Source organism: Oryx dammah, unplaced genomic scaffold (assembly GCF_014754425.2).
Source record: "Oryx dammah isolate SB20612 unplaced genomic scaffold, SCBI_Odam_1.1 HiC_scaffold_13, whole genome shotgun sequence".
NCBI lineage: Eukaryota > Metazoa > Chordata > Mammalia > Artiodactyla > Bovidae > Oryx > Oryx dammah.
The window spans coordinates 18580768-18603719 of record NW_024070197.1 but is presented as its reverse complement, the minus strand read 5'-3'; the positions used below and the strand labels follow the sequence as shown (position 1 = coordinate 18603719).

The following is a 22952-nucleotide window of genomic DNA, read 5'->3' as shown; positions in this document are numbered from 1 at the left end:
ATCATGGCATCCGGTCCCATCACTTCATGGCAAATAGATGGGGAAACAATGGAAACAGTGACAGACTTTATTTTGGGGGGCTCCAAAATCACTGGAGATGGTGACTGCAGCCATGAAATTAAAAGACACTTGCTCCTTGGAAGAAAAGTTATGACCAACCTAGATAGCATATTAAAAAGCAGAGACATTACTTTGCCAACAAGGGTCTGTCTAGTCAAAGCTATGGTTTTTCCAGTAGTCGTGTATGGATGTGAGAGTTGGACTTTAAAGAAACCTGAGTGCCGAAGAATTGATGCTTTTGAACTGTGGTGTTGGAGAAGACTCTTGAGAGTCCCTTGGACTGCAAGGAGATCCAACCAGTCCATCCTAGGTGAAATCAGTCCTGAATATTCATTGGAAGGGCTGATGCGGAAGATGAAACTCCAATACTTTGGCCACCTGATGCAAAGAGCTGACTCCTTAGAAAAGACCCTGATGCTGGGAAATATTGAAGGCTGATGGAGAAGGTGGTGACAGATGATGAGATGGTTGGATGGCATCACCAACTCGATGAACACAAGTTTGAGTAAGCTCTGGGAGCTGGTGATGGACAGGGAAGCCTGGCATGCTGTGGTCCATGGGATTGCAAAGAGTCGGACTTGACTGAGTGACTGAACTGAACTGAAACAACACCTGGGAGGAGGAACGTCCAGTTAGGAACTATTCTACGGATCAAGAGATGGGCTGGGCTGCATATAAGGCTTGAAAACGTAGCCATGTAGTTAGTCATCAAAACCCCCAGAATATAACGGAGATGTTCATCTCAGGAGACTGTCTAGAGTCAGGACAGAAAAAAACTCATATAACATGCCTCAAATAACATTCTTTGGAGCAAGATGTGGCCATCAATTCATCAAAAGGTGGGATCTATGTAGCTTCATTTTGAATCTGGGTGGATCTTGACTGCAGAAGTGATGCTGTGTGAATTTTTTATGCCAAGTCATTAAAAAAAAAAATACAGTTTCTGTCTGGGTCTTTTGGAACACATGCTCTGGAAGAAGCCTGCCCCCAAGTAATATCATGATGCTGGAGTGGCCATGTGCAGCCTCTCTGATCAACAGCCCACTGAGTTCTCAAATGACAGCCAGCAACATCGCGAGTGAGCCATCTTGGACAGTCGAGTTTTCAAGTGACCACCCCAGTCAACATCTGACTCCAACTATAGGACAGACACCATATGAAAACAACCCCACTGAAACCTTTGTAACTTTCTGATCCTTAAAGTTAGAGGAAAAAGAAAATGGTTATCTTTAGCTGCTTAATTTAGGGATAATTTGTAATGCAGCAATAGATATCTGAAACACTGGGATTGCAAACTCAACCCTAACCCTAGGGACTTCCCTGGTGGTCCAGTAGCTAAGAGTCCATGCTCCCAGTGCAGGGGGCCAGGGTTCAATCCCTGGTCAGGGAACTAGGTCTCACATGCTGCAATTAAGACCCAGCAGAGTCAAATAAATAAACATTAAAAAAAAAATCCTAATCCTACAGCAGCCAGACACATGATGTAATTCAGTAAGCTGCGAAGAGCCAGCTCATTGGAAAAGACCTTGACGCTGGGAAAGATCAAGAGCAGGAGGAGAAGTGGGTGACAGAGGAGGAGATGGTTGGATGGCATCACTGACTCAATGGACATGAGTTTGAGCAAACTTCGGGAGACAGTGAAGGACCAGGAAGCCTGACATGCTGCAGTCCATGGGGTTGCAAAGAGTCGGATATGACTTAGCGACTGAACACAACAATTCGAGGCCTAGTGTGGGATGACCAGGTGGGCTCTTTGGTGTACAGAGCAAACCATGCTGTGCTACTTTGGGCTGTATTTGCCCCGATCTGTTCCTGGCCCTCCTGCTGCATCCCAGGCCACAGTTCATCTCCCCTTCATCTGGATTTACCTTGGGTTCCGCCACTGCAAAGCAGTGGCAGGAGCCTGGAAGAGAGGAGGAAGAGGCCAGGGCAATCCTCCCCCTGCCTGGTAAGCCCGCCTCTCTCCCTGTGGCTCTGCCCCCTCCACCACTCCAGCCAGCTAGACAATCCCACTGGGTTCCCAATTTCCATCAGGTGATTTTGTCTCCAGGCCCTGGTGACCCCACCTCCTCGCTTTATTCCTCCAGCCTGGAGCAGTGGTGGCTTCCCACTGCTGTTAATTTCCACTGGCTTCACTGGCTCTTGTTGGCTCCTCAGCGCCTCTATCCACTGCATAACCACCCCGATGTGTTAACATCCCTCTGTTCTAACACCGAAGTGGTTTCTGTATCCTCCTCAAGCCCTCACAGGCATAGCAGCTCCAGCCTGCCGATCCCAAATCAGAAAGTGGGCTCTGTGTTGTCAGATATCCCAGTGTGGCAGAAGCCAGAAATGAGGAGGTCATGGGGAAGGTTCTGAGAATTCAAACACCATGGATGACAATGGTCCTCTGGCTTCAGAGTGGATGGAGGCAGCGAGAGCGACTGAAAAGGAGCAGCTGCAGCAGTTCACATGCTGGGTCAATGAACAGACTTTTTAAAAGCACCCATTGTGTGCAGGCCCTGTGGGAGGAGCTGGGGTCAAAGTGGTGAGCTTGAGAGATGACTTCCTGCCCTTGTAGGCATACCTGATAGTGGGAGAGACAGACGAATGACAAGAACAGTGTGTGTTATATACGTACCATGCAGAGAATGAAAGGTGGGTGACACTGTGTGAATATGGATATGGGCTTGGTTTTAGTGACAGTTGAGGTGGGGGCATCTAAGCTGAGGCCCAAAGGAAGAGCGAGCCAGTCCTACAAAGAACCACATTCTTAGAAGAGGGAATGGCCATCACAAATTCCCTGAGGCAGGGAGGAGCTGGGAGTGTGTGAGCAATAGCAAGAAGGATGGTAAGGCTGGGGCAGAAAGAGCGAAGGTGGAGTCGGGGGACTATGTGAAGATGGGGAGACTGCAGGAGCCACAGGAAGGGGTTTGGATTTTACTCTAAAGTGCAATAGGAAGCCACTGAAAGTTTTTAAGAAAGGAACTAAGGTGATCTGATTTATGTTTTTGGAGGAAGCCCAAAATGGAGTGTGAGGGCTACAAGTAGGGCACAAGATTAGATGCTGGGAAACCAATTTGCAAGCGACTGCAGGGGTCCAGGTAGAACCAAGAGATGCTCAGACCAAGGTGTTAACAGTGAAGGGGTGAGAAGTAGGTGGGTTTGGGAGGGTTCTGTCACACAAACCGGGAGGGGAGTTTTCAGACACGAATGATCTGGAGGACTCAATCAAATGCAGACTGCTGGGCCCCAGTCCCCGGAGACTTGGGTTCAGCAAGCCCAGCGCAACATAGAATTTGCATTTCTAACATGTTGTCATATGATGTTGATGCTGACGCTGCTGGTCCAGAGATCACACTTTGAAAACCACTGTTCTGGAACAACACCTTCTGCTAGAAATATAACTTGTAGCCACATATGTGATTTTAACATTTCTAGTAGCCACATTTAAAAGATAAAAAGCAACAGGTGAAAGTAATTTTTAATAAGGTAGCTCACACATGTATTTTATTGTTACTATATAAAAGACTATCATTTCAACATTATCCATATTTTTTAAAGTCTTGAGATATTTTACACTCTTTTAAAAAAAATTATTTACTTATTTATTTTGGTTGCACCAGGTCTTCAGTGCTGCACATAGGCTTTCTCTACTTGTGAGCAGGGCCTACACTTTGTTGCAGAGCACGGGCTTCTCATCATTAAATTCTTTTTTTTTTTTTTTGGTACTCTTTGAAATCCCAGTGTATTTTATACTTACAGCACACATCTCAATTAGGACTAGTTAAGCTCTCAAAAGGGCTTCCCAGGTGGCACTAGCAGTAAAGAACCTGCTTCAGAGACATGTAAGAGATGTGGGTTCGAGCCCTAGGTCAAAAAGAGACCCTGGAGGAGAGTATGATAACCCACCCCAGTATTCTAGCCTGGAGAATCCCATGGGCAGAGGATCCTGGCAGGTCGCAAAGAGTTGAACACAACTGTAGTGACTTATTGTGTGTCCCGCATGCTCGCAGGCACAAGCTCTCAATAGCCACTTATTACAGGATCAGCGAGTTGAGGATGGAGGATTACTTCCTGAGTTTAGCAACAAGGAAGAGCTTTAGCAATAGACCACACTTGTGAAACAGCTGGAGAGAGCTGGAAGGGAGAGCATGGACACACTTCCTTCCTGAAGTTTGGCCGTGCTTTTATAATGGATGGAGTAGGGTGACAACACTCAGCCCCAACAGTGAATATTAACATCACACACAGAAAAGAAGCAACCGGGCATTATCACATGATAACTGATGGAAGAAGTGGAGTTGAGCTTGGTTGCTCAGTTATGTCCGACCCTTTGCAACCCGGTGGACTATAGCCTGCCAGGTTCTTCTGTCCATAAAATTATCTGGGCAAGAATACTGGAGTAGGTTGCCATTTCCTTCTCCATCGGATCTTTCCAAACCAGGGATCGAACCCAGGTCTCCTGCATTGCAGGTGGATTCTTTACCATCTGAGCCACCAGGTAAGCCATGAAGTACACTTACCCCTAAATTGAATCTGAATCTGACCCAGCCTCTAGATTTACCAGTTTACACGGTGTAGGTGGGACAGAACATATTAAAGGACACCAAGAAGCGCAACCTGCCAGATCAGACTGTGAAACAGATGAGAATAACGAGCAACTGTCAGCAAATAAGCCTTAAAGAGGTGTCAACAAAATGGAATACACTACCTTGTTTGGAGTCTGATTTGAACAAGCAAACAGTTAGAAGACATAAGATGATCAGGAAAATTTGGAGATGGGTTGGATATTAGATAATATTATGGAATTATTATTCATTTTTAGGTGTTATAAAAGTATTGTTTTTAAAGAACCTTCTATTTTAGAGATACATACAGAAGTGTTTATGGATGAAATCATATGTCTGGGATTTGCTTTAAATAAATTCACCTGGGGAGGGAAGCGGAAAAAATAAAACAAGATCATACGTTGATAATTATTGAAGAAAGGTGATGGGTGGCTGGAGGATCATTATACTATTCTATTTTTGTGCTTGGTTGAACATTACCATAAGGGGTTTGTGTGTTTTAAGGGGGTGTGTGCCTGTGAGGAAAAGGTAAAAGAAAGGAAAGGATTTTATTTTTTCCTCTTAAGACTAGAGCGCCAAGAAAATCCTAGGAACGGTGGAGATGCCGGCGAGCAGGAAGGCGGGTGAGCAAGCTACAGGGCACACCACGGGGGTGGGGGTGGAGCCAGGCGGTATTAAGCTCTTCCACGAGTCAGGACTACGTAGAAACCTGGCGTGCTGCAGTCCATGGGGTCGCAAAGAGTCGGACACGACTGAACAAGAAGCCTCCACAGCTGCTTCAACTTCAGCTCCGGCGTCTGTGGCTATAGGGTCACCCGCTTCCTAATGCCCCCAGTAGCAGACACAGGCTGCCCGCGCCTGCGCAGCAATCCCTCCTCTAGGCGCCGGGCTGTCCCTACACCCCGTGATCCCCCGCGCCGCTCTAGAGGCTCGCTCTCTGAGGAGGGCGAGATCTCCGCCTACAGGTTTAAGCAAGGCGAGGCGTAGTGTGTCGCATGGCCTTCCGGGAGATGCAGTTCGCATGCCAGGCCCAAGCTACCGCTTAATCAGCGCAAAGACTGCGCGCCTCACAATGCACCGCGCGCAGCGGCTGGGCGGTGTGTTGCTGCCCTCAAGTGGCGATTGAGCGGTGACGTCCAGACCGGGGAAGGGTTCTGAAAGGGATAGGGGCGGGGGCGGGACTGGGGACTCCCAGGTCCCTGGGAAGCCTTTCCAGAGGGTGAGGCCCTCAGACCTGGGCTTAGGAAGGTGGTGAAGAGACTGGAGGTGGGGCCTGCTATGAAGAATGAAATGAAATCAGAATAACTGTTGCCTGTATATTATTGTTACAGCTACTACTTACAAGAGTAAGCACTTAGGTGCCAGGCGTTGCTCCCAGTGCTTTACTTGTATTAACTCGTTTAATCCTCCCAAAAGACATTTGGTGTTCTATCAGCCCCCTCTTTACAGGAATGGAATTTGAACCCAGACTGTCAGGCTTCAGAGTCTGTGCTCTTCTTTGCTATGAATTTGACACCCTCTGATCATTCTATTAAACTATCCCAAGATTGTAATTAGCACACGAATCAACTCTAGATGGCCATTAGCAACGCAGATCTCTTTGAGCTGATGATTGTCAGCAGAAGTTCCTGCCCGTTTGTGATTTAGATCCTGCTCCAGGACAGAGTTTACAAATCAGCTTAGATTTATAATTAGCACATGAATCAGCCCAGGTTTGCTTTCAAAGGGATAAGATTTCTGATTAGCACTTGAATCAGCAATGGTTTGTGTTAGAAGCTGGAATTACAGGTCTCTGATTAGCCCACGAGTCTGCACACAGAGATTCTATTCACACCTAGAAAGCCCTCCCCACCCTTTTGATCCAGGTGACCTCCCTCCTCAAATGTTGCCCCCTTCCTTTCCCTGAACCCTACCCCCTCTATCACCAACAGGCAGACAGACTTGATGATTTCCTTGCCCCTCCCCTCTCTCCCATATTGTTCATAGTGAAATATCACAGCGACAAGCACAGGTTCAGAACTCATCTGTTCTCTTTCTGCCTGAGAAAGAGGAGATGCAATTCCAAAGCCTTAACTGTGTCTCATTCATGGGCACGTTCCCAGCATCGTGCCTGGCACACAGTAACAGCTCAATAAATGCTTGGAGAAAGAGCGTCAGATCCTCACCATTATCCTTCTGCAGTGATCTAAACATTTATCAAATCAAGCCAGATTCTCTTCATTCTTAAAAGAGTCAAATTTGTGGTCACCCACCCCAAAGGCAGAGGACCAGGGTAGGTGGGTGGGAGGGTAGTCAGGGTGGGGCTGGGAACATCCTCTGTGCAGGATTCATTGTAGTGGATGGAAGAAGATTCCACAGCCCCCTGAAGTTGTGGATCTGGTTGTGGTTGATGTTGGGTCCATTAAATCCATACTCTTTGTATAAATGTGACTGGGTGGGGGAGGAGATATCCAGCCTGGAAATATGTTCCCAGCCCCATTGCATCTCTCCAATAAAATATGGGCAAGAGGGAAGTTTGTGGAAGGTCATTTCTGGACCAAGGTTTTTAAAGAAACTCACCACCTTCTCCGCCCTGTCTCCTCCCATTTACCAGGTGCGTGCATGCATGCTAAGTCACTTCAGTGCTGTCTGACTCTTTGAGACCCCATGGACTGTAGCCAGCAGGCTCCTCTGTCCATGGGATTCTCCAGGCAGGAATACTAGAATGGGTTGCCATTTCCTTCTCCAGAGGATCTTCCTGACCCAGGGATGGAACCCACGTCTTCTGCATTGGCAGGCGGGTTCTTTACCACTAGGGCCACCTGGTGAAAGCAGATAATTCTGAGCCCCAGGAAATAACAGAGGTGCAAGATAAACAACTGGTTTGTTTATCAGCAGATGAAGGCTGGAAGAGAAGGGGACGACAGAGGATGAGGTGGTTGGATGGCATCACCAACTCAATGGACAAGAGTCTGAGTAAACTCCGGGAGTTGGTGATGGACAGGGTGGCCTGGCGTGCTGCAGTTCATGGGATCGCAAATAGTTGGACACGACTGAGCAACTGAACTAACTAACTGACTGACTGGAGGATAGCTGGCTACCTGTGGCAAGACACCTCTGGCAAGAAATAAACTATTGTATGAAGTCACCGAAATTCAGCGGGTTATTTGTTACAGCAGTTGGCATTACATTCACTAATACACTGCTCCTTCCTTTCCTCCCCAGATATCAATAAAGCTTGAGCCCTCCTGTCATTCTGTAAACTGAGTCTCAAAACCCTAACTGTGGTTTTCAGGATTTCACAGAACAGATCTCTACAATGGCCCTGAGTCTCTACGTTTGCTGGTTAAAAGTTTTCAACATATTTCCCTCAATTCTTGGCACAAATGTAAACTTTCCCCCATGTTTTTACAGAAGTCTTTTTCCATGTTGATAGCTGGAAGTCATTAAAACAGTCCCTGAAAGTTGTATTCTGTCTTCTACCATAGTTCAGCAGAACCTCAATACAGGGTCTCATGGTTACCATGTAGAAGTCAGTGCTTGCCTGGGACCCATCAGTCTGATTTAGGGTGGTTAGTGTGTATGTACAGGGGGTGGGCGGAGAAGATGTACTCATCTCCTGGCCCCTCTCCATTTGGGGGTGCACATTCAGACATGATCTTTTTAGTCCCTAGTCCTCAGCGCTGATTCATGTGCTAATTACAAAGCTGAGCTAATTTCAATGAATCCCCATTGGCTGGACTTGTGTTGTACGAGGAGTTGGTAGGTACTAGTTGAGGATAAGGAGATATACCACCTCCGTCCCTTCTTGCTCTAACAACCCCCTGACTTGGAAGGGGCCTCGGTTTATTTAAAAAGCCACCCTTTTTTGGCAGATAGACTGAATCTGTTGATTTGAATGTACATGTATGTGCGCGTGTTGTGTCCATCCTGTGTAGATGTCTGATGTGACTCTCAGAATATTCCTTGTGTCTATGTGTGGGAATGTGGCTCACACACGTGTACAAGAGAGAATCTGTGTGGCAAGTGTGTTTTTGCACATGTGACTTCCATGTCTGAATGTGAGTCTGTGTGTTTTGGAAGTGTGTCTAAGTATGTATTTGTGTGCCCCCCAACCCCACTGCATGTGTGCATCCCCATTCATGTCCGACTCTTTGTGACTCCAAGGATTGTAGCCCACCAGGCTCCTCTGTCCATGGAATTTTCCAGGCAAGAATACTGGAGCAGGTTGCCATTTCCTTCTCCAGGGGATCTTCCCAACCCAGTGGCTCTTGTGTCTCCTGCATTGGCAGGTGGGATTTTTTTTTTTTTTTTTTTTACCAGCTGAGCCACTGGGGAAGCCCAACTTGTATGAGTCTCTTTATTTGGACGTGATGTGTGCTCCGTGTGCCTTCTGTATCCGTGTGTGTTCTGGTGAGCCTCTGAGGATGTGATGTGCATCGAGAGTATGGATGTGTATTTTTGGATAGACTGTGTGTGTGGATATGAGCAGTTCCCTTCCTCCCAAGGCTCCCTCAGCTCTCAGGCAGTTTAACCTCATTCTTCCTGCTGTGGCTGTTTCCGATGCTTCGGTCCCCTTCTCCAGATGTTGCAATTAAGTAAATGCAGCAATTAAGCGCAGTCCCCCAAACAACCATCCCACCAGGATCTCCTTCCAGGAGCTAATGAGGGATTACAGCACATGCAGACACACGCACGGAACTATTCAGAAACTAACTCCCCCCAGCCTGCACATGCTATGGCATAAGGGCATACAAACAGCATAGGGGTCCCTTTGGCCACCTGCTTCATTTGTTACTTATCCTTCGATCGCAGTATAAAGGTCTCTTCCTCCAGGAAGTCCTCCTTACTCCTGGAGGGTGGGAAGGTGGAGGAAAAGGCTGGACTGTGCCTCTGAGATGCACACCCTCTATTTCCTCCATCAGACTACCTTCCGGTTCCTCCACCCGGCCCTGTGCTTTGTCATCAAAGCCCTTATTATTTTGCCCTGTGCTTCTGTCATACTCTGACCGCTCTGTCTAGTCCCAGTCTTTCTAGCCCAAGCTTCCCCATGCCAGCCCCGACCACCCCAGGCTGTCTTTCTCCATTAGAATGTGAGCTCAGTGAAGCAGGACCTGACACTATCTTGGTAACACTTTTACTGCAGTGTCATCAAGAGCACAACCATGCCCAGAAATCCAAAGTAAATGTTGAACTAGCATCTTTGCCTCTGTCTTTCTCTGCTGCCAAGTCTCTCTTTATGCCTCTAAACATGTTAGCTTCTTTGGCACTGTGTCCCCCAACATATGGCACTGCTATGTCCCCTCAATCCACCAGGTTTTGGCACAGTGTGGTGGCCAGGACCACACACATTGTTGCTGGTTTAGCCCAGTGCTTCTCTGAGTGTGGTCCCTGGGCCTGCAGCATTACCACCAGCCTGGAAGGTAAAAATGCAAATCAGAAACTCTGGAACTGGGACCTGAAGATCTCTGGATAACACATCCTCTAGGTGATTCCGATAAGGCTGAAATGTGAGGCTCTCGGATCTAGATCATGCAAGGCAGCCCCCTCTGATCTCAGATGGCTTTCAATACCACCCCCTCTCACCAAGGAACAGTCATCATCAAAGAAGGCAAGACTGTGGATAAATGCCCCAGGCTCTCTGAACTCTGCATCAGGGAAGGAAGGGAAGGAACAACACTTCTGATGTGTTCTAAAAGTTTCCTTAATGTTCCCCAGTAGAATCAAGCCCCAGTTGCCCAAAAGGGTAACCTACTCCTTGTCTGCACCTTCTATTAACTTGGTCCCTCCTCTGCCTCACTCTTTCCCTCCCCACTCGCGCATTTCCCGGGGCCACACCCAAAATCAGCCAGTTCCACTGAATTCTAATCCCAGTCTGTTTGGGATTGTCTCCAGCTATCTTCAGGCTTCCCTGGTGGCTCCGTTGGTAAAGAATCCGCCTGCAATGGAAGGGACTTTGGTTTGATCCCTGGGTCGGAAAGATCAGTTTCACTCTCCAGGTATTTTCCTCTGTCTCCCCCACCTCCGCCACTGCTGTAGCATCTCTGAAACTTCTCATCCTTTTCCTGAGTGTCTGAGAAACCAGTATCAGCTGTACTGGGCCAGGAACACTGATGAACTTTGCTAATGATCAGGAAAGGCGGGCCCTAGAGCTGAGTTAATTTTAGCTGCAATTTTTCAATACACACAAGTGGAAAGAGCCAAAAGTCTGTTCTGAAACCTTCAGCAGAGCTAGTGATGCCAGGGTGGATGTGCACTCATGCACCCGCCCCCAACAGGGTTACTTTACTCCTCCACTCAGCTGGGGGATTCTGGGGTGGGGGGGAGGGTTTGTGATCAGGTTCCCCCAGGGTAGGGCGATGACCATGAGCCAAGGGTGTGTCCTCCTTGGACCAGGGCTCCCAAAAGATTAGGTCCCCAGGTTGCTATAACCAAGTTCCGAGGCCAGGCTTGTAGACCACGGCCCACATTCCTCTTCCCGCAACACCATCTGCCAGGAAACACGTGGGATCCCCCCACCCTCATCCTCTCCTCCACTATCCTCTGCGAGCATCAGCACAGGCAGACACCACTCCTGGTGAGTCATGTGTTAGTACGATTCTAGTAGGATATTCTGCGGGGCAGTGGACCTGAGTTGAGGAGAGGGGAGGCAGTGGATAGACTTTTCTGGGTCAACCCGGCCGGCCCTCTGCCTCTGTTCCAATTCCTATCTTCTCCTTCCTCCATGGGATATCTGGCCAGTGTGACTTGACATCTAGCTGTATTCCCAGAGCCAAGTTTTCCCCTTGCAGCCAATGCAAAGAGCCTTGGGACAGAGCAGAGTCTCCACACTGGCCTGAAAGATCAGGCTTGATACAGGCAGGGCCCAAGCAAGAAAATTCCACCTAAAGGACATCCCAGAGAGGTGATGCTGAGAGAGGAAGGCAGAAGGGGACAGGCTTGGGGGGCAAAGGGCTCTGGGATAGAGAATCACATTCAAGGCTGCGAGTGAGAGCTAGACACACACACACACACCCTCACAGCTGAGCTGCCCAGCTCAGTCTGTCGCTGTCTCTCTCTCTCTCCTTCAGTCTCTATCTCTTTGACTATCTCTATGTCTCTTTGCCTATCTCTAACTTGTACTGTCTCTCGTCTCTTTTTTCTCTTTCAGGGTCACTCACTGTCTCTTCTCTGTATCTCCATCTCTCCTTGAATATGTGTGTCTTTTTCTATCTCTCTGTCTCTGCCTCTCTGATTCTGCTCCTCTCTGTCCCTCAATCTAAGCCTGCCTATCTTTCTGCTCTGTCTTTCTCTATCTCTGTATGTCTCTCGGTTTCAGTCTCTGTGTCCCTCTCCGTCTTCCTGACTCTATCCAAGGATTCTCTCTCCCAAGGAAAGCCAGGACGACTCCATGAAAGGTGGGGCTAGGGGCGCGCCTTTGAGAGAGGGGACCTGCCTACACCTTTAAGCGCGGGCGCGCGCGGGGCCTGCGCCTTTAAGCGCGGGCGCGCGCACGGCCCTGGGTTCCCGGCGAGAAGGCCGCGGGAGCGCCCGGACCCGGCCCGCCTGCCCGGCCCCCGCCCGGCCCCCGCCCCGGCCCCGGCGGGGGAGGGGTCTCTGAGCGCGGCCCCTCCCCCCTGCGTCCCGGCCTTTGCTGCGGTGCCCCCGCCCCGCGTGTCCCTGTCTGTCCGTCTGTCCGCGCCCAGGCCTCGCCCCACCCCGGCCCCCGGGGCTGCCTGGCCGCTCCCCCCTACCGCAGCCGCCCCCCTCCCTCTGGACCAGCCCCCGCTGCATCCCGAGAAGCGACTGGAGACGCCGCTGCCCCACAACCAGGACCCGCACCCCGAAATTGGGGAGCCTGCACCCCGAGATTGGATCCAGAGGTCTGGAAACCTGAGCCTTGGAGCCTGATTTGGGGCTGGGACCCTAAGACCTGGAGCCTGAACAGCAGTATTTGGGGCTGAAATCGCAACATCAGTCCCTGGGACCCCAAGATTTGGAGCTGGAACCCCAAGAATTGGGATGTGTACCCCAATATTTGGAGCCTGAACCTCGAGATTTGGCATCTGAATCTCCAAATTTGGAGCTGAGCTTTGAGTTCTATGCCTGGGACCTTCAAATCTGGAACTGGATTCTCATTTCTACACCCTGGAGCCTACTATTTGAGACTGGAACCCTGAAATTTAGGCCTCAGAGTCCAAGATCTGAACCCTGGCATTGCAAAGGGCCCAAACCTGAGTTTGGGCCTGAAATCCTTGCTGCTAAGCTGAATGCTGAAATTTGGGGTGAATCTTGACTCAGCGCCCCAATATCTAAACCCAGAACCCTAGCATCAAATCCCAAGATTGGGCTTGGGAGTCAGATCTTAGATTCTCCAGCTGTCTGTTTAGCATCCCAAGACTGGAGCTGGGAGATGGTGACTCCGGGCAACCCAAATTGGGGCCTGGGTCCCTAAAATTGGACCCTTAAGAGGCCCAATATTTGGATATTTAAGACCCTAAGTATCAAGGTCTAGAGACTCTTTGGCCATAAATCTGAGCAGAGACATAACAGACAGAGGCTTTGGGAGCAGGGAAGGCATGACCAGGCACCCCCTCCAGAGCCCTAACCCCTGACCCCTCGGAGCTTGAGGATTCTTGCTCCCTGGGGCAGCTTCCAGCTCAGGTAAGGCTACTGGGAGACCCTGTGGTGGGGAGGGACTTGGGAGGAACTTCATCGCTGGGGGTGGAGGTAAGGAGGACCATGTCCCCCTGGGCACCCTTGGAATTTCCCCAGGGAACAGATGTCCCTTCACAAGAGTCTACCTCAAACACTGTGGACATTTGGCCAGCCCTGCCCCTCTCTGACCTCCTCATCCCCAGCTGATGGCATCTCCAGGTCTGTGACTGCCCCCCTCCCCCCACCCCGCTCAGGCTCTCCAGCTTCTTCCTACCATCTGTCTTATTTGATCATCTCCAGCTGCTCTCGTGTCCACCACTCCGCTCTCCAGTCTCCTTTCTCCATCTCTTCCTCTCACTGACCATCTCTATTCACCTCTTGTCTCTCTGATCATCTTTGATACTTATGTCCACTGGCTTTTCTCCCTGGCTACCTCTGGCCCCCACTCCTCTCAAGTGACCATCTCTGTCTGCCACTGCTGTCTTTGATCATCGCCTTTAACACCCCTGTCCACAGCATCTCTCTCCAGCCACCTCTGTCTACTGTTTCACTCAATGACCACCCTTGACATCTGCCTGTAGTACCTCTCTCTAATCATCTTTCAGCAGCTCTTACCCGTGTCTACCCCTGACTCTAAGCCTTGACCCGTGACTGTCCCTGACCATCTTCACCATCTCTCTCTGTTTTCTGTCTCTCCTCTCTGACTTCCTCTATCCACCTTTTCCTCTGTCTAACCATCTTTCACTGTCTCTCTTGTCCTCTACACACTCCTGACTCCAACTGCCAGTCTCCGACCATCCTGGCCGTCACTGACCACCTCTCTTCTCTCAGTCTCTCTTGCTCACTGATGCTCTCTGATAATTTCTAACATCTCTGACTGCCTTTCCTCTCTCTGGTGCCCTCTTCCCACACCCATCAATCTCACCAGCTGTCCCGTCCCCAGCTGTCTCTGACATGTCTGTCCCCTCCTCCTCTCTCTGACTGCCTCTCTGTCTTTTGACCATTTCAGACCATCTTTGACCATCTCTCCTGGATCTGGCCACCCCTGCCACTTCCCCTCTCTTTGGCCACTCCTCATCTTCATGACCATCTCTAACAACCTCTCTCGTCTGCTCCTGTCTGGCTACTCCTAATCATTCCCACCGCCCTGACCACCTCTTCTCTCTTTGGCCATCTCTGAGTATCTCTCTTTGACCACATCTAAAGCTCTCTGGCTTACCTTCTCCCCACCCTGATCACTGCTCCTGTTCTCTGCCTGTCTCATTTCTAATCACCTCTCTTCCCTCTGACTTTCTTTGTTCTTTTCCCTCTCTTCCCTCGTGACACACCTCTCTGAGTCTTTAACCATCTTCTCTGGCTTCTGGTCTGTCTGACCACTCCTCTCTGACCATCGTCGATCAAGTTCTCTGCTCTCAGGCCACTGTGGCCCTCTCTTCTGGTCCCAGACCACCCCGACCCCCTCGAGCACCCCTCTTCTGGCCTCAGCCTGCCCTAACGCCCCCTCCCCTTCCCAGCAGGCCGCCCCTGCCCGCGATGGCCGTCCTCCCGCTGCTCCTCTGCCTGCTGCCGCTGGCCCGCGCCTCATCTCCACCCCAGCCAGCCTCACCCAGCCCGTGTCCCCGGCGCTGCCGCTGCCAGACACAGTCCCTGCCCCTAAGCGTGCTGTGCCCCGGGGCAGGCCTCCTTTTCGTGCCACCCTCGCTGGACCGTCGGGCGGCCGAGCTGCGCCTGGCGGACAACTTCATCGCGACTGTGCGGCGCCGGGACCTGGCCAACATGACCGGCCTGCTGCACCTAAGCTTGTCCCGCAATACCATCCGCCACGTGGCCGCCGGCGCCTTTGCAGACCTGCGCGCCCTGCGCGCGCTGCACCTGGATGGCAACCGCCTGACCTCGCTGGGCGAGGGGCAGCTGCGCGGCCTGGTCAACCTGCGCCACCTTATCCTGAGCAACAACCAGCTGGCGGCCCTGGCGGCCGGGGCCCTGGACGACTGCGCCGAGACGCTGGAGGACCTCGACCTCTCCTACAACAACCTGGAACAGCTGCCCTGGGAGGCGCTGGGTCGCCTAGGCAACGTCAACACGCTGGGCCTCGACCACAACCTGCTGGCTTCCGTGCCCGCCGGCGCCTTTTCCCGCCTGCACAAGCTGGCGCGGCTGGACATGACCTCCAACCGCCTGACCACCATCCCGCCGGACCCGCTCTTCTCCCGCCTGCCGCTGCTGGCCCGGCCCCGCGGCTCGCCCGCTTCCGCCTTGGTGCTGGCCTTCGGCGGCAACCCCCTGCACTGCAATTGCGAGCTGGTGTGGCTGCGGCGGCTGGCGCGGGAGGACGACCTGGAGGCCTGCGCCTCCCCGCCGGCCCTGGGCGGCCGCTACTTCTGGGCAGTGGGCGAGGAGGAGTTTGTGTGCGAGCCCCCCGTGGTGACCCATCGCTCACCGCCCCTGGCCGTGCCTGCTGGTCGGCCGGCCGCCCTGCGCTGCCGGGCAGTGGGGGACCCTGAGCCCCGCGTGCGGTGGGTGTCACCCCAGGGCCGGCTGCTGGGCAACTCCAGCCGAGCACGCGCCTTCCCCAACGGGACACTGGAGCTGCTGGTCACTGAACCGGGAGATGGCGGCATCTTCACGTGCATCGCAGCCAACGCAGCTGGCGAGGCCACGGCTGCTGTTGAGCTGACCGTGGGTCCCCCACCGCCCCCTCAGCTAGCCAACAGCACCAGCTGTGACCCCCCGCGGGCCGGGGAGCCTGATGCACTCACCCCGCCCTCTGCCGCTTCTGCCTCTGCCTCTGCCAAGGCGGTGGAGGCCGGGGCCCCTACTGACCGTGGTGTCCAGGTGACGGAGCATGGCGCCACAGCGGCTCTCGTCCAGTGGCCAGATCAGCGGCCTATCCCGGGCATCCGCATGTACCAGATCCAGTACAACAGCTCAGCCGACGACATCCTCGTGTACAGGTGCAGGGTCCAGGCGGCGGGCAGTTCGGGTGGGGGAGTGAGGTGGAAGGAGGGCTGGAGGAACACCGACTGGTATCCCAGGCTGCAGCACTGGAAGTGAAGCTGCAGGGTTACAGAGGAAATCAGGCAAAGAAGGCAAAAGGAATGTGGCAGCAGTGGTAAAAAGAAAGAAGGCAGCAAAAGTAAACAGTAACAGACAGGAAAAAGAAATCCGGCAGCGAGAATAAAACAATCAGGACTTCCCTGGTGGCCCAGTGGTTAGGGTGCTGTGGTTTCACTACATGGAGCATGGGTTCGATCCCTGGTTGGGGAACTAAGATAGATTCTGTATGCTGCAAGGTGTGGACAGGAAAAAAAAAAATAGAAGTTTAACTGGGCAGCTGGGGAGGCAAGGTTGAAGGGATACGAGCAGATTTAAGTAGTAAAGAGAACTAAGTATTTCCAGATGACAGCTAGATTCAAGTTAGGCTGCAGGAAGAAAAAGAGACCAAGCAGGAGGGTCCAGGGATCATGGGGGAAATGGAGTGAGGCAGCCCAGCTGCCAAGGAACTCAGTGCATGCTCAGTCACTTCAGTCGTGTCTGACTCGTTGCAACCCTATGGACTGTAGCCCGCCAGGCTCCTCTGCCCATGGGATTTTCCAGGAAAGAATACTGGAATAGATTTCCATGCCTTCCTCCAAGGGATCTTCTCAACCCAGGGATTGAACCTGCATTTCCTGCATTGCAGGTGGATTCTTTACCCACTGAACCACCTGGAAAGCCTGCCAAGGAACTCAGACCAGAGGTTAAAAGGAAAATGGGGGAGGAGGTCATATAGAGATTAGGCTTTGGGTTTGGACAGTGTGACCTGCTCCACGTGGTTGGAGTTCTAACATGGTGACATTCCGAATCATATTCAAGCTAGCTCAAGCTCCACCACTGCTAGGTGAACAGGGCTGTTCAGTCTGCCATTGCTAGGGACTCCCTACTCCCTTCTCCCTTCTCTTGCTGCAAACAAAACCTGGGTTTACACACTCCAAGAGTGGGTTACCATGACAGTCATCCAGGCAAGGTCGGGACATCCACTGTGGCCACATGTAGTCACTGATGGTGGCTGTAACCCAGGTGCAGCTGACACATCTCACCCAACTCCAGCTTTGCATGGATGGCTGGGGATGGCTCCCTATCCTCACTGTCAGGCTGGCCCAGGGGTACCGCCCCTGAAACCCGGCTGCGGAGGAGTGGGCCTCCCAAGGTCTGGGGTCCATGCCTTGTAAACCCAGTATCTGGGTTCCCTTTGCCTCCCCACAAGCCAAAACCTCCAAAGGTAATCACTTGATTTCTTTCTCAGTCAGTCCTGGAAATCCACCAAGCTTTTCTCCATTCCATTTCGAAGACAGCCATCCTCAGTTGATTCCACAGAGGGCTCACACCTGAAAATCACGCAAGTCCCATCCACCTTGCTGGGCGGGTTGGGGAAGATGGGACAAATGCTTTCCTAGATCATCACCCTCCTAGAGACAATCACAGAGTTCCCTCATTAAAGCCACTGAAGAATAAAACAGGGGTTATAAAACAAGTTAAATCTCCAACAGTGCGCCCTGCTACAAAAGGAAATATAGTGAAATTGGGTACTAAAGATAAAAGGAAATGGAAAAGATAAGGATAAATTGAAACCAGGCCAGAGAGATAAAAGAGAATCAGGAGACAGAACTGGAACGAAATAAGGCAACAGGGAGGAAAAGAACTCAGCAGCGATGACTGAGGCGCATCAGTTTAATGAAAACGGAGTCAGATGACAGGGCTCTCTGGCAAGCAGGCTACGGCTACAGCAATAATAATACGGCAGCGAGGCTCAGGGGACCTTCATTGGCAGGTTAGAAGGAAATCAGGCATCAGCACAATGGGGGATTCAGGCAGTTAGATTAGAGAGAATTCTAGCTTTCCACTGGAGGAAAGTCAGGCAGCTGGGAAAGTGCAACCAAGCCCCGGATGGAGGAAAGTCAGAGGGACAGAGAGAAATGAGGTGAAGGCCTAGAGGGAGATGTGGAGGTGCGATTAGAGGGAAATTGGATGGGGCAGGGGGATAGTAGTAGGAAATGGGCATCAGGTTAGAGGAATACCAGGCAGCCTCTTCCCTGGCAATCCAGTGGTTAAGACTTCACCTTCCCAAGCAAGGGGTGCAAGTTAGATTCCTGGTCTGCAAGCTGAGATCCCACATGCCTCCGGGCCAAAAAAAACAAAACAAAGAAACAGTATTGTTACGAATTCAGTAAAGACTTGTAAAATGATCCACATCAAAAAATTTTTTAAAAAAAGAACAAAACTGGGCACAGAGTTGAAGAGATGTCTGGCTGGAGGGAAGTCAGTGGTGGGCTGGCAGGAAATGGGGTGATAGACTTGGGGGATTCAGGAAATGAGCTGGTGGTGGGGTGGGGTGGGTGACCAGAGTGAAGTTAGGCAGGGGAGTGGAACAAAATTGGGCAGTAAGGCTAGAGGAAACTTGGGCTGCAGGCTTGGAGAAAATGCTGGAAGGGTGGCAGTGCAGGAGGGGAACCAGGCAACCGGATATAAAATGAAACCACACTTGGGAGGCAGTGGGGCTCACGGCAAACTGGGCAGCAGAGTGGAGGGGAAGCGGGCACTGGTGAGAATGTAGGCACTGAGGCCAGAGGGAGATCAAAAGGACATTTGAGCAGCAGGAAAATGAGAAGGTGGACTGGGGTAAAACTGGCTAACAGAATGGAAAGATGTCAGGTGGCTGAAGGGTATCAAACCAAAGGGAATTCAGGCAGTGGTTACAGGGACCTCAGGGCCTAGGATGAAATGAGGCAGTGGCCTCGGATAGGGGGTGGAGGGGATCTTCCAGACTGGAGAGTTGGTGCAGGGTGGGTGCTGGGCAGCCATTGACCTGACCCCCACCTGCCTGTCCCTCCAGAATGATCCCGGCCGAAAGCAGCTCCTTCCTGTTGACGGACCTGGCGTCAGGCCGCACCTACGATCTGTGCGTGCTCGCCGTGTACGAGGACGGCGCCACGGGGCTGACCGCCACACGGCCGGTGGGCTGCAACCGCTTCTCCACCGAGCCGGCGCTGCGGCCCTGCGGGGCCCCGCATGCGCCCTTCCTGGGCGGCACCATGATCATCGCGCTGGGGGGTGTCATCGTGGCCTCCGTCCTGGTCTTCATCTTCGTGCTGCTCATGCGTTACAAGGTGCACGGCGGCCAACCCCCCGGCAAGACCAAGGCTTCCGCGCCTGTCAGCAGCGTATGCTCCCAAACCAACGGCGCCCTGGGCCCCACGCCGGCCCCGCCGGCCCCTGAGCCCACCGCACCCAGGGCCCACACCGTGGTCCAGCTGGACTGTGAGCCGTGGGGGCCCAGCCACGAACCCACGGGACCCTAGCTTCGCGCCCACCTCTATGGCCCAGAAGGGCCCCCCTGCCGGGGTGGCAGGACCCAGACACCCCGTGGGACCTGGCCTCGGACTCACCAAATTGCTCACGGTTTTTAAAACTCTGATGGGGAGGGTGTCAGGGGCACCGGGCACAACAAGAAAGTCCTATTTTTCTAAGCTTGGGCCTGGGCACTTGCCCTTGTCTCTGTCTGTTGAGGGTGGGGGTTCGTTCAGAGGTCCGGGGGCGAGGGGGGATGCTTCCATTGAGGAGAGAACCGCCCTCTCCCTGTCCGTTTCTGTCTGAGGTCTCTGGATGAGCCTGAGGACAGGTCATCCCTTCACCTTGCAGACATTCCCTGAGCGTCCTCTCTGGGCCTGCCCTGTGCTGGGTGACGCCTTGGTGACCCAGGCAGCCCCCAGCCCTGCCCCTCAGACAGTGACAGCTCAGAGCGAGGAGAGACTTGGTGAGGAGGGAAGCCTAGGAGATGGCAGGAGCCCCACAAAAGGTGTCTGACTCAGCCTAGGGTGTGGTCAGGGAGGGCCTCATGAAGGAGACATGAGCTGAGAATGACATCTGAAGGAGATAATTGGGCAAAGAGCAGAAGGAACGGTCTTCTGGGCAGAGGGCCAAGACAAGCAAGGGCTTAGGACATGCAGGGCACTGGGGGCACTGCAGCAGAAGTGAGGCAGGAGGCGTGGGCAGGGTTCAGGACCCCCAGGTGGAGGAGCTCAGACTCTGGCCCGATAGTATTGGGGAGTCATGGAGGAGTCTGTGCAAGGGAGGGAGAGGGTCAGGTTTGGGTTTTAGGAAGATCCTTCTAGCTGTCAGGACGGTGGATCCGAAATGAAGACAGGCTGGGAGCCTGGGGAAAACCAGGGCAGGAGCCTGGCGGGGTGAGGACAAAGCCGGACCAGGGGCAGGCCTGGGCGAAAGCAGCAGAGGGTGGGTGAGAACAACAGGAAGCTGAGTAGATCGCTTATGGAGCTGAAGGGCTGTGGGGGACGGAAGTGTCCAGGAGAAGGCCCAGGGCTCTGACCGGGAGAGAGACAGTGAATCTGCCCTGATACAGAGCCAGGGAGGAGGGGCAGGTTGGAGGAAGATACTGAGGCCAGTGTGGGACTTGGTGGACATGGACGGCAGCCGTGCTCGCCACTGTCCCACTGATGCCACTGGGACTTGTTGAATATGGGGGTGGGGGACCCAGAAGGTGGGCATGCCATCAAGGGGTGGCAGCCGTGAGGCCACTAGACCCCTAGTCTAAGACCACAGGTAAGAACAGAAATGGGGCTCTGTCAGTGGGAATGGGTCATCAGACTCTCCATATTTAAGGGATAGGAAAATAAATACCTGGACTGAAGAACAAAGCCTGAACAGCAGTAGGTGGAGGGACAGAGTGAAGCAAACCAGCCAAATCAGAGCCAAGGACTCTTGTGTTTAATGATCTCAGGGCTGTGGTGACCTCAGCGAGAGCTGTGTTAGGGGACTGGCTGGGCAGCTGCCAAAGCCAGCTGACTTGACAGTAGGAGGTAAGAAACTATAGACAGGGAGTGTAGACCCTGTGATCCTGTGGGCCTTGAGCCTAGTTCAGGTTGATCGGGGCCTTTCTGCCCCTACGTCTCTCCAGGGTTTGTCCTCATTCAGTCTAGATCTACCCTAGGCCTCCCCTTGGATACCAGGCGTGGAGGTTTGCAAGACCAACCCTGGGTCTTGGAAGTGTCACTGAAAGCCCAGGAATGAATCAGCAGTAGGAGGACCAGCGCTCCCTGACCTCAGACCATCGCTGGTACCACCTCCTGAGGCAAGATATGGAGGGAACTCGGCTCCGGTCTTTCTTCCCTGCTGTGTGAGGGGTTTGATGAAGACAGCCCAAGCCTGGATTGGCATGCTCATGATCTGGTGCACATGACTTGTCCTCGTGGAATAACCTCCTAGATCCTGGCACACCTTTCTTGGTGGGGTGTAGGCCTTGGAAATGGTCCTCCATTGACCAAGGGAACAGCCTGAGTCCCAGGGACCTGACCTGATCCCCCAAGTGCTCCAGCACCATCACGAGGCCCTTCCTCTTGTTGCCTCTTACCCTCAGTGGCTGAGGTCAGGTGAAGCCATCAGGGAGAGGGAGGTGTTTGGGGAAAGGGACCTAGAGAGTGGGAGGATGGATGGATAGCGAGTGCCTGCTACAAAATACCACTTGCTGCCATAAGGGGGAGCCAGAGCGTGCCATCCTGCTACCTTCCTTTTAAAATTTGAACAATTAATGCGTGCCCCCTGAATGCAAAGTACTAGGGCTTCCCCGCTGGCTCAGCGGTAAAGAATCCCGCTGACAATGCAGGAGACACAGGTTCAATACTTAGGTCCAGAAGATCCTCTAGAGGAGGAAATGGCAACCCACTCCAATAGTCTTGCCTGGAGAACCCCATGGACAGAGGAGCCTGGTGGGGCTACAGTCCATGGGGGTCACAGAGAGTAAGGCATGACTTAGCAACTAAACAACAGCAACAAAAAGGGATTCGATACTGAACAAGTATAGGCCCGTCCTGCCCTCCTATATCTCACCATTTGGTGAGGGAAACAAGCGTCAAATAAGCAAGTGGAGAGCGTGTATGGTGACAAGGTGGGTCACACAGGAGAGACCCTTGGAACTATGAGACCCTATAACCAGGAGACTTGACCCAGGAAGAGAGTTTAGGGAGGCTTCCTGGAGGAAGTAACACCTGCTGAGATGCTCAAGCTAACTACCCAGTGGGTGGAAAGGATATTCCGTACAGATGAAACAGCACTGCAGGAGGCTGCAGGGCTGGCGTGGGTTGGAGGGGAGGAAAAAGAAAGTGATCCTGTGTTTAGGCTGGGCAGCTGAAAGGGGGCAGATGATGAGGGACCCTGTGGGCAACTGGGAGCATCCTGGATTTTATTCTATGGCATGAGAAGTCAGTGGAGGGTTTTGAGCCGTGAGAAGGGTCCTCCCTGATGTCTAGGAAGCTCCAGTGGGGGTTCTGTTTGCACATTCACAACAAAGGTGACTCAGGGAGACCAAGGAGGAGGCTACCGTGATGGTGCAGGCAGAAAAAGTGGCCAGACGAGGTTGGGAGCTGAAGTGAGTGGACTGAGAGATCTGAAATACCTCACCCAAGGCCTCCATCCCCTACACAGAAGGGGACAGTGGGACCACTGTCCAGCTGCCCCGTTCTCAGGCAAGATTGCAGTGGCTGCGGGAGAAGAGTTGTGGGGCCTCGGTCTCTGATACCTGGGATCCATCCCTTAGATGAGGAAGGTGACTTCTCTACAGGAATTAAGGACCTCTTCCAGGTTCAAGTGCTAAGACTGAGGCTGTGGCTTATGGGGCAGGGGGATGTGGACCCAGGAAATTCAGTCCCAGAGACAGATGCACACCCGCACAGG

The 22952-nt window shown here is 52.5% G+C and overlaps 1 protein-coding gene across 2 annotated transcripts; it reads left to right on the top strand.

Annotated features, from left to right (window-relative positions):
• Nucleotides 1-8893: 8893 nt before the first annotated feature.
• LRFN3 (leucine rich repeat and fibronectin type III domain containing 3) lies at nucleotides 8894-20973 on the top strand. Of its 2 annotated transcripts, none has more exons than XM_040252939.1 (3): nucleotides 8894-13232; nucleotides 14744-16180; nucleotides 19099-20973. In XM_040252939.1, the coding sequence occupies exons 2-3, from the start codon at nucleotides 14760-14762 to the stop codon at nucleotides 19562-19564; spliced, it is 1887 nt and encodes a 628-aa protein (XP_040108873.1). In that variant the 5' UTR covers nucleotides 8894-13232; nucleotides 14744-14759; the 3' UTR covers nucleotides 19565-20973. The 2 variants fall into 2 exon arrangements, with proteins under 2 accessions (XP_040108873.1, XP_040108872.1); XM_040252938.1 differs by having other exon boundaries at nucleotides 14741-16180.
• Nucleotides 20974-22952: the final 1979 nt, after the last annotated feature.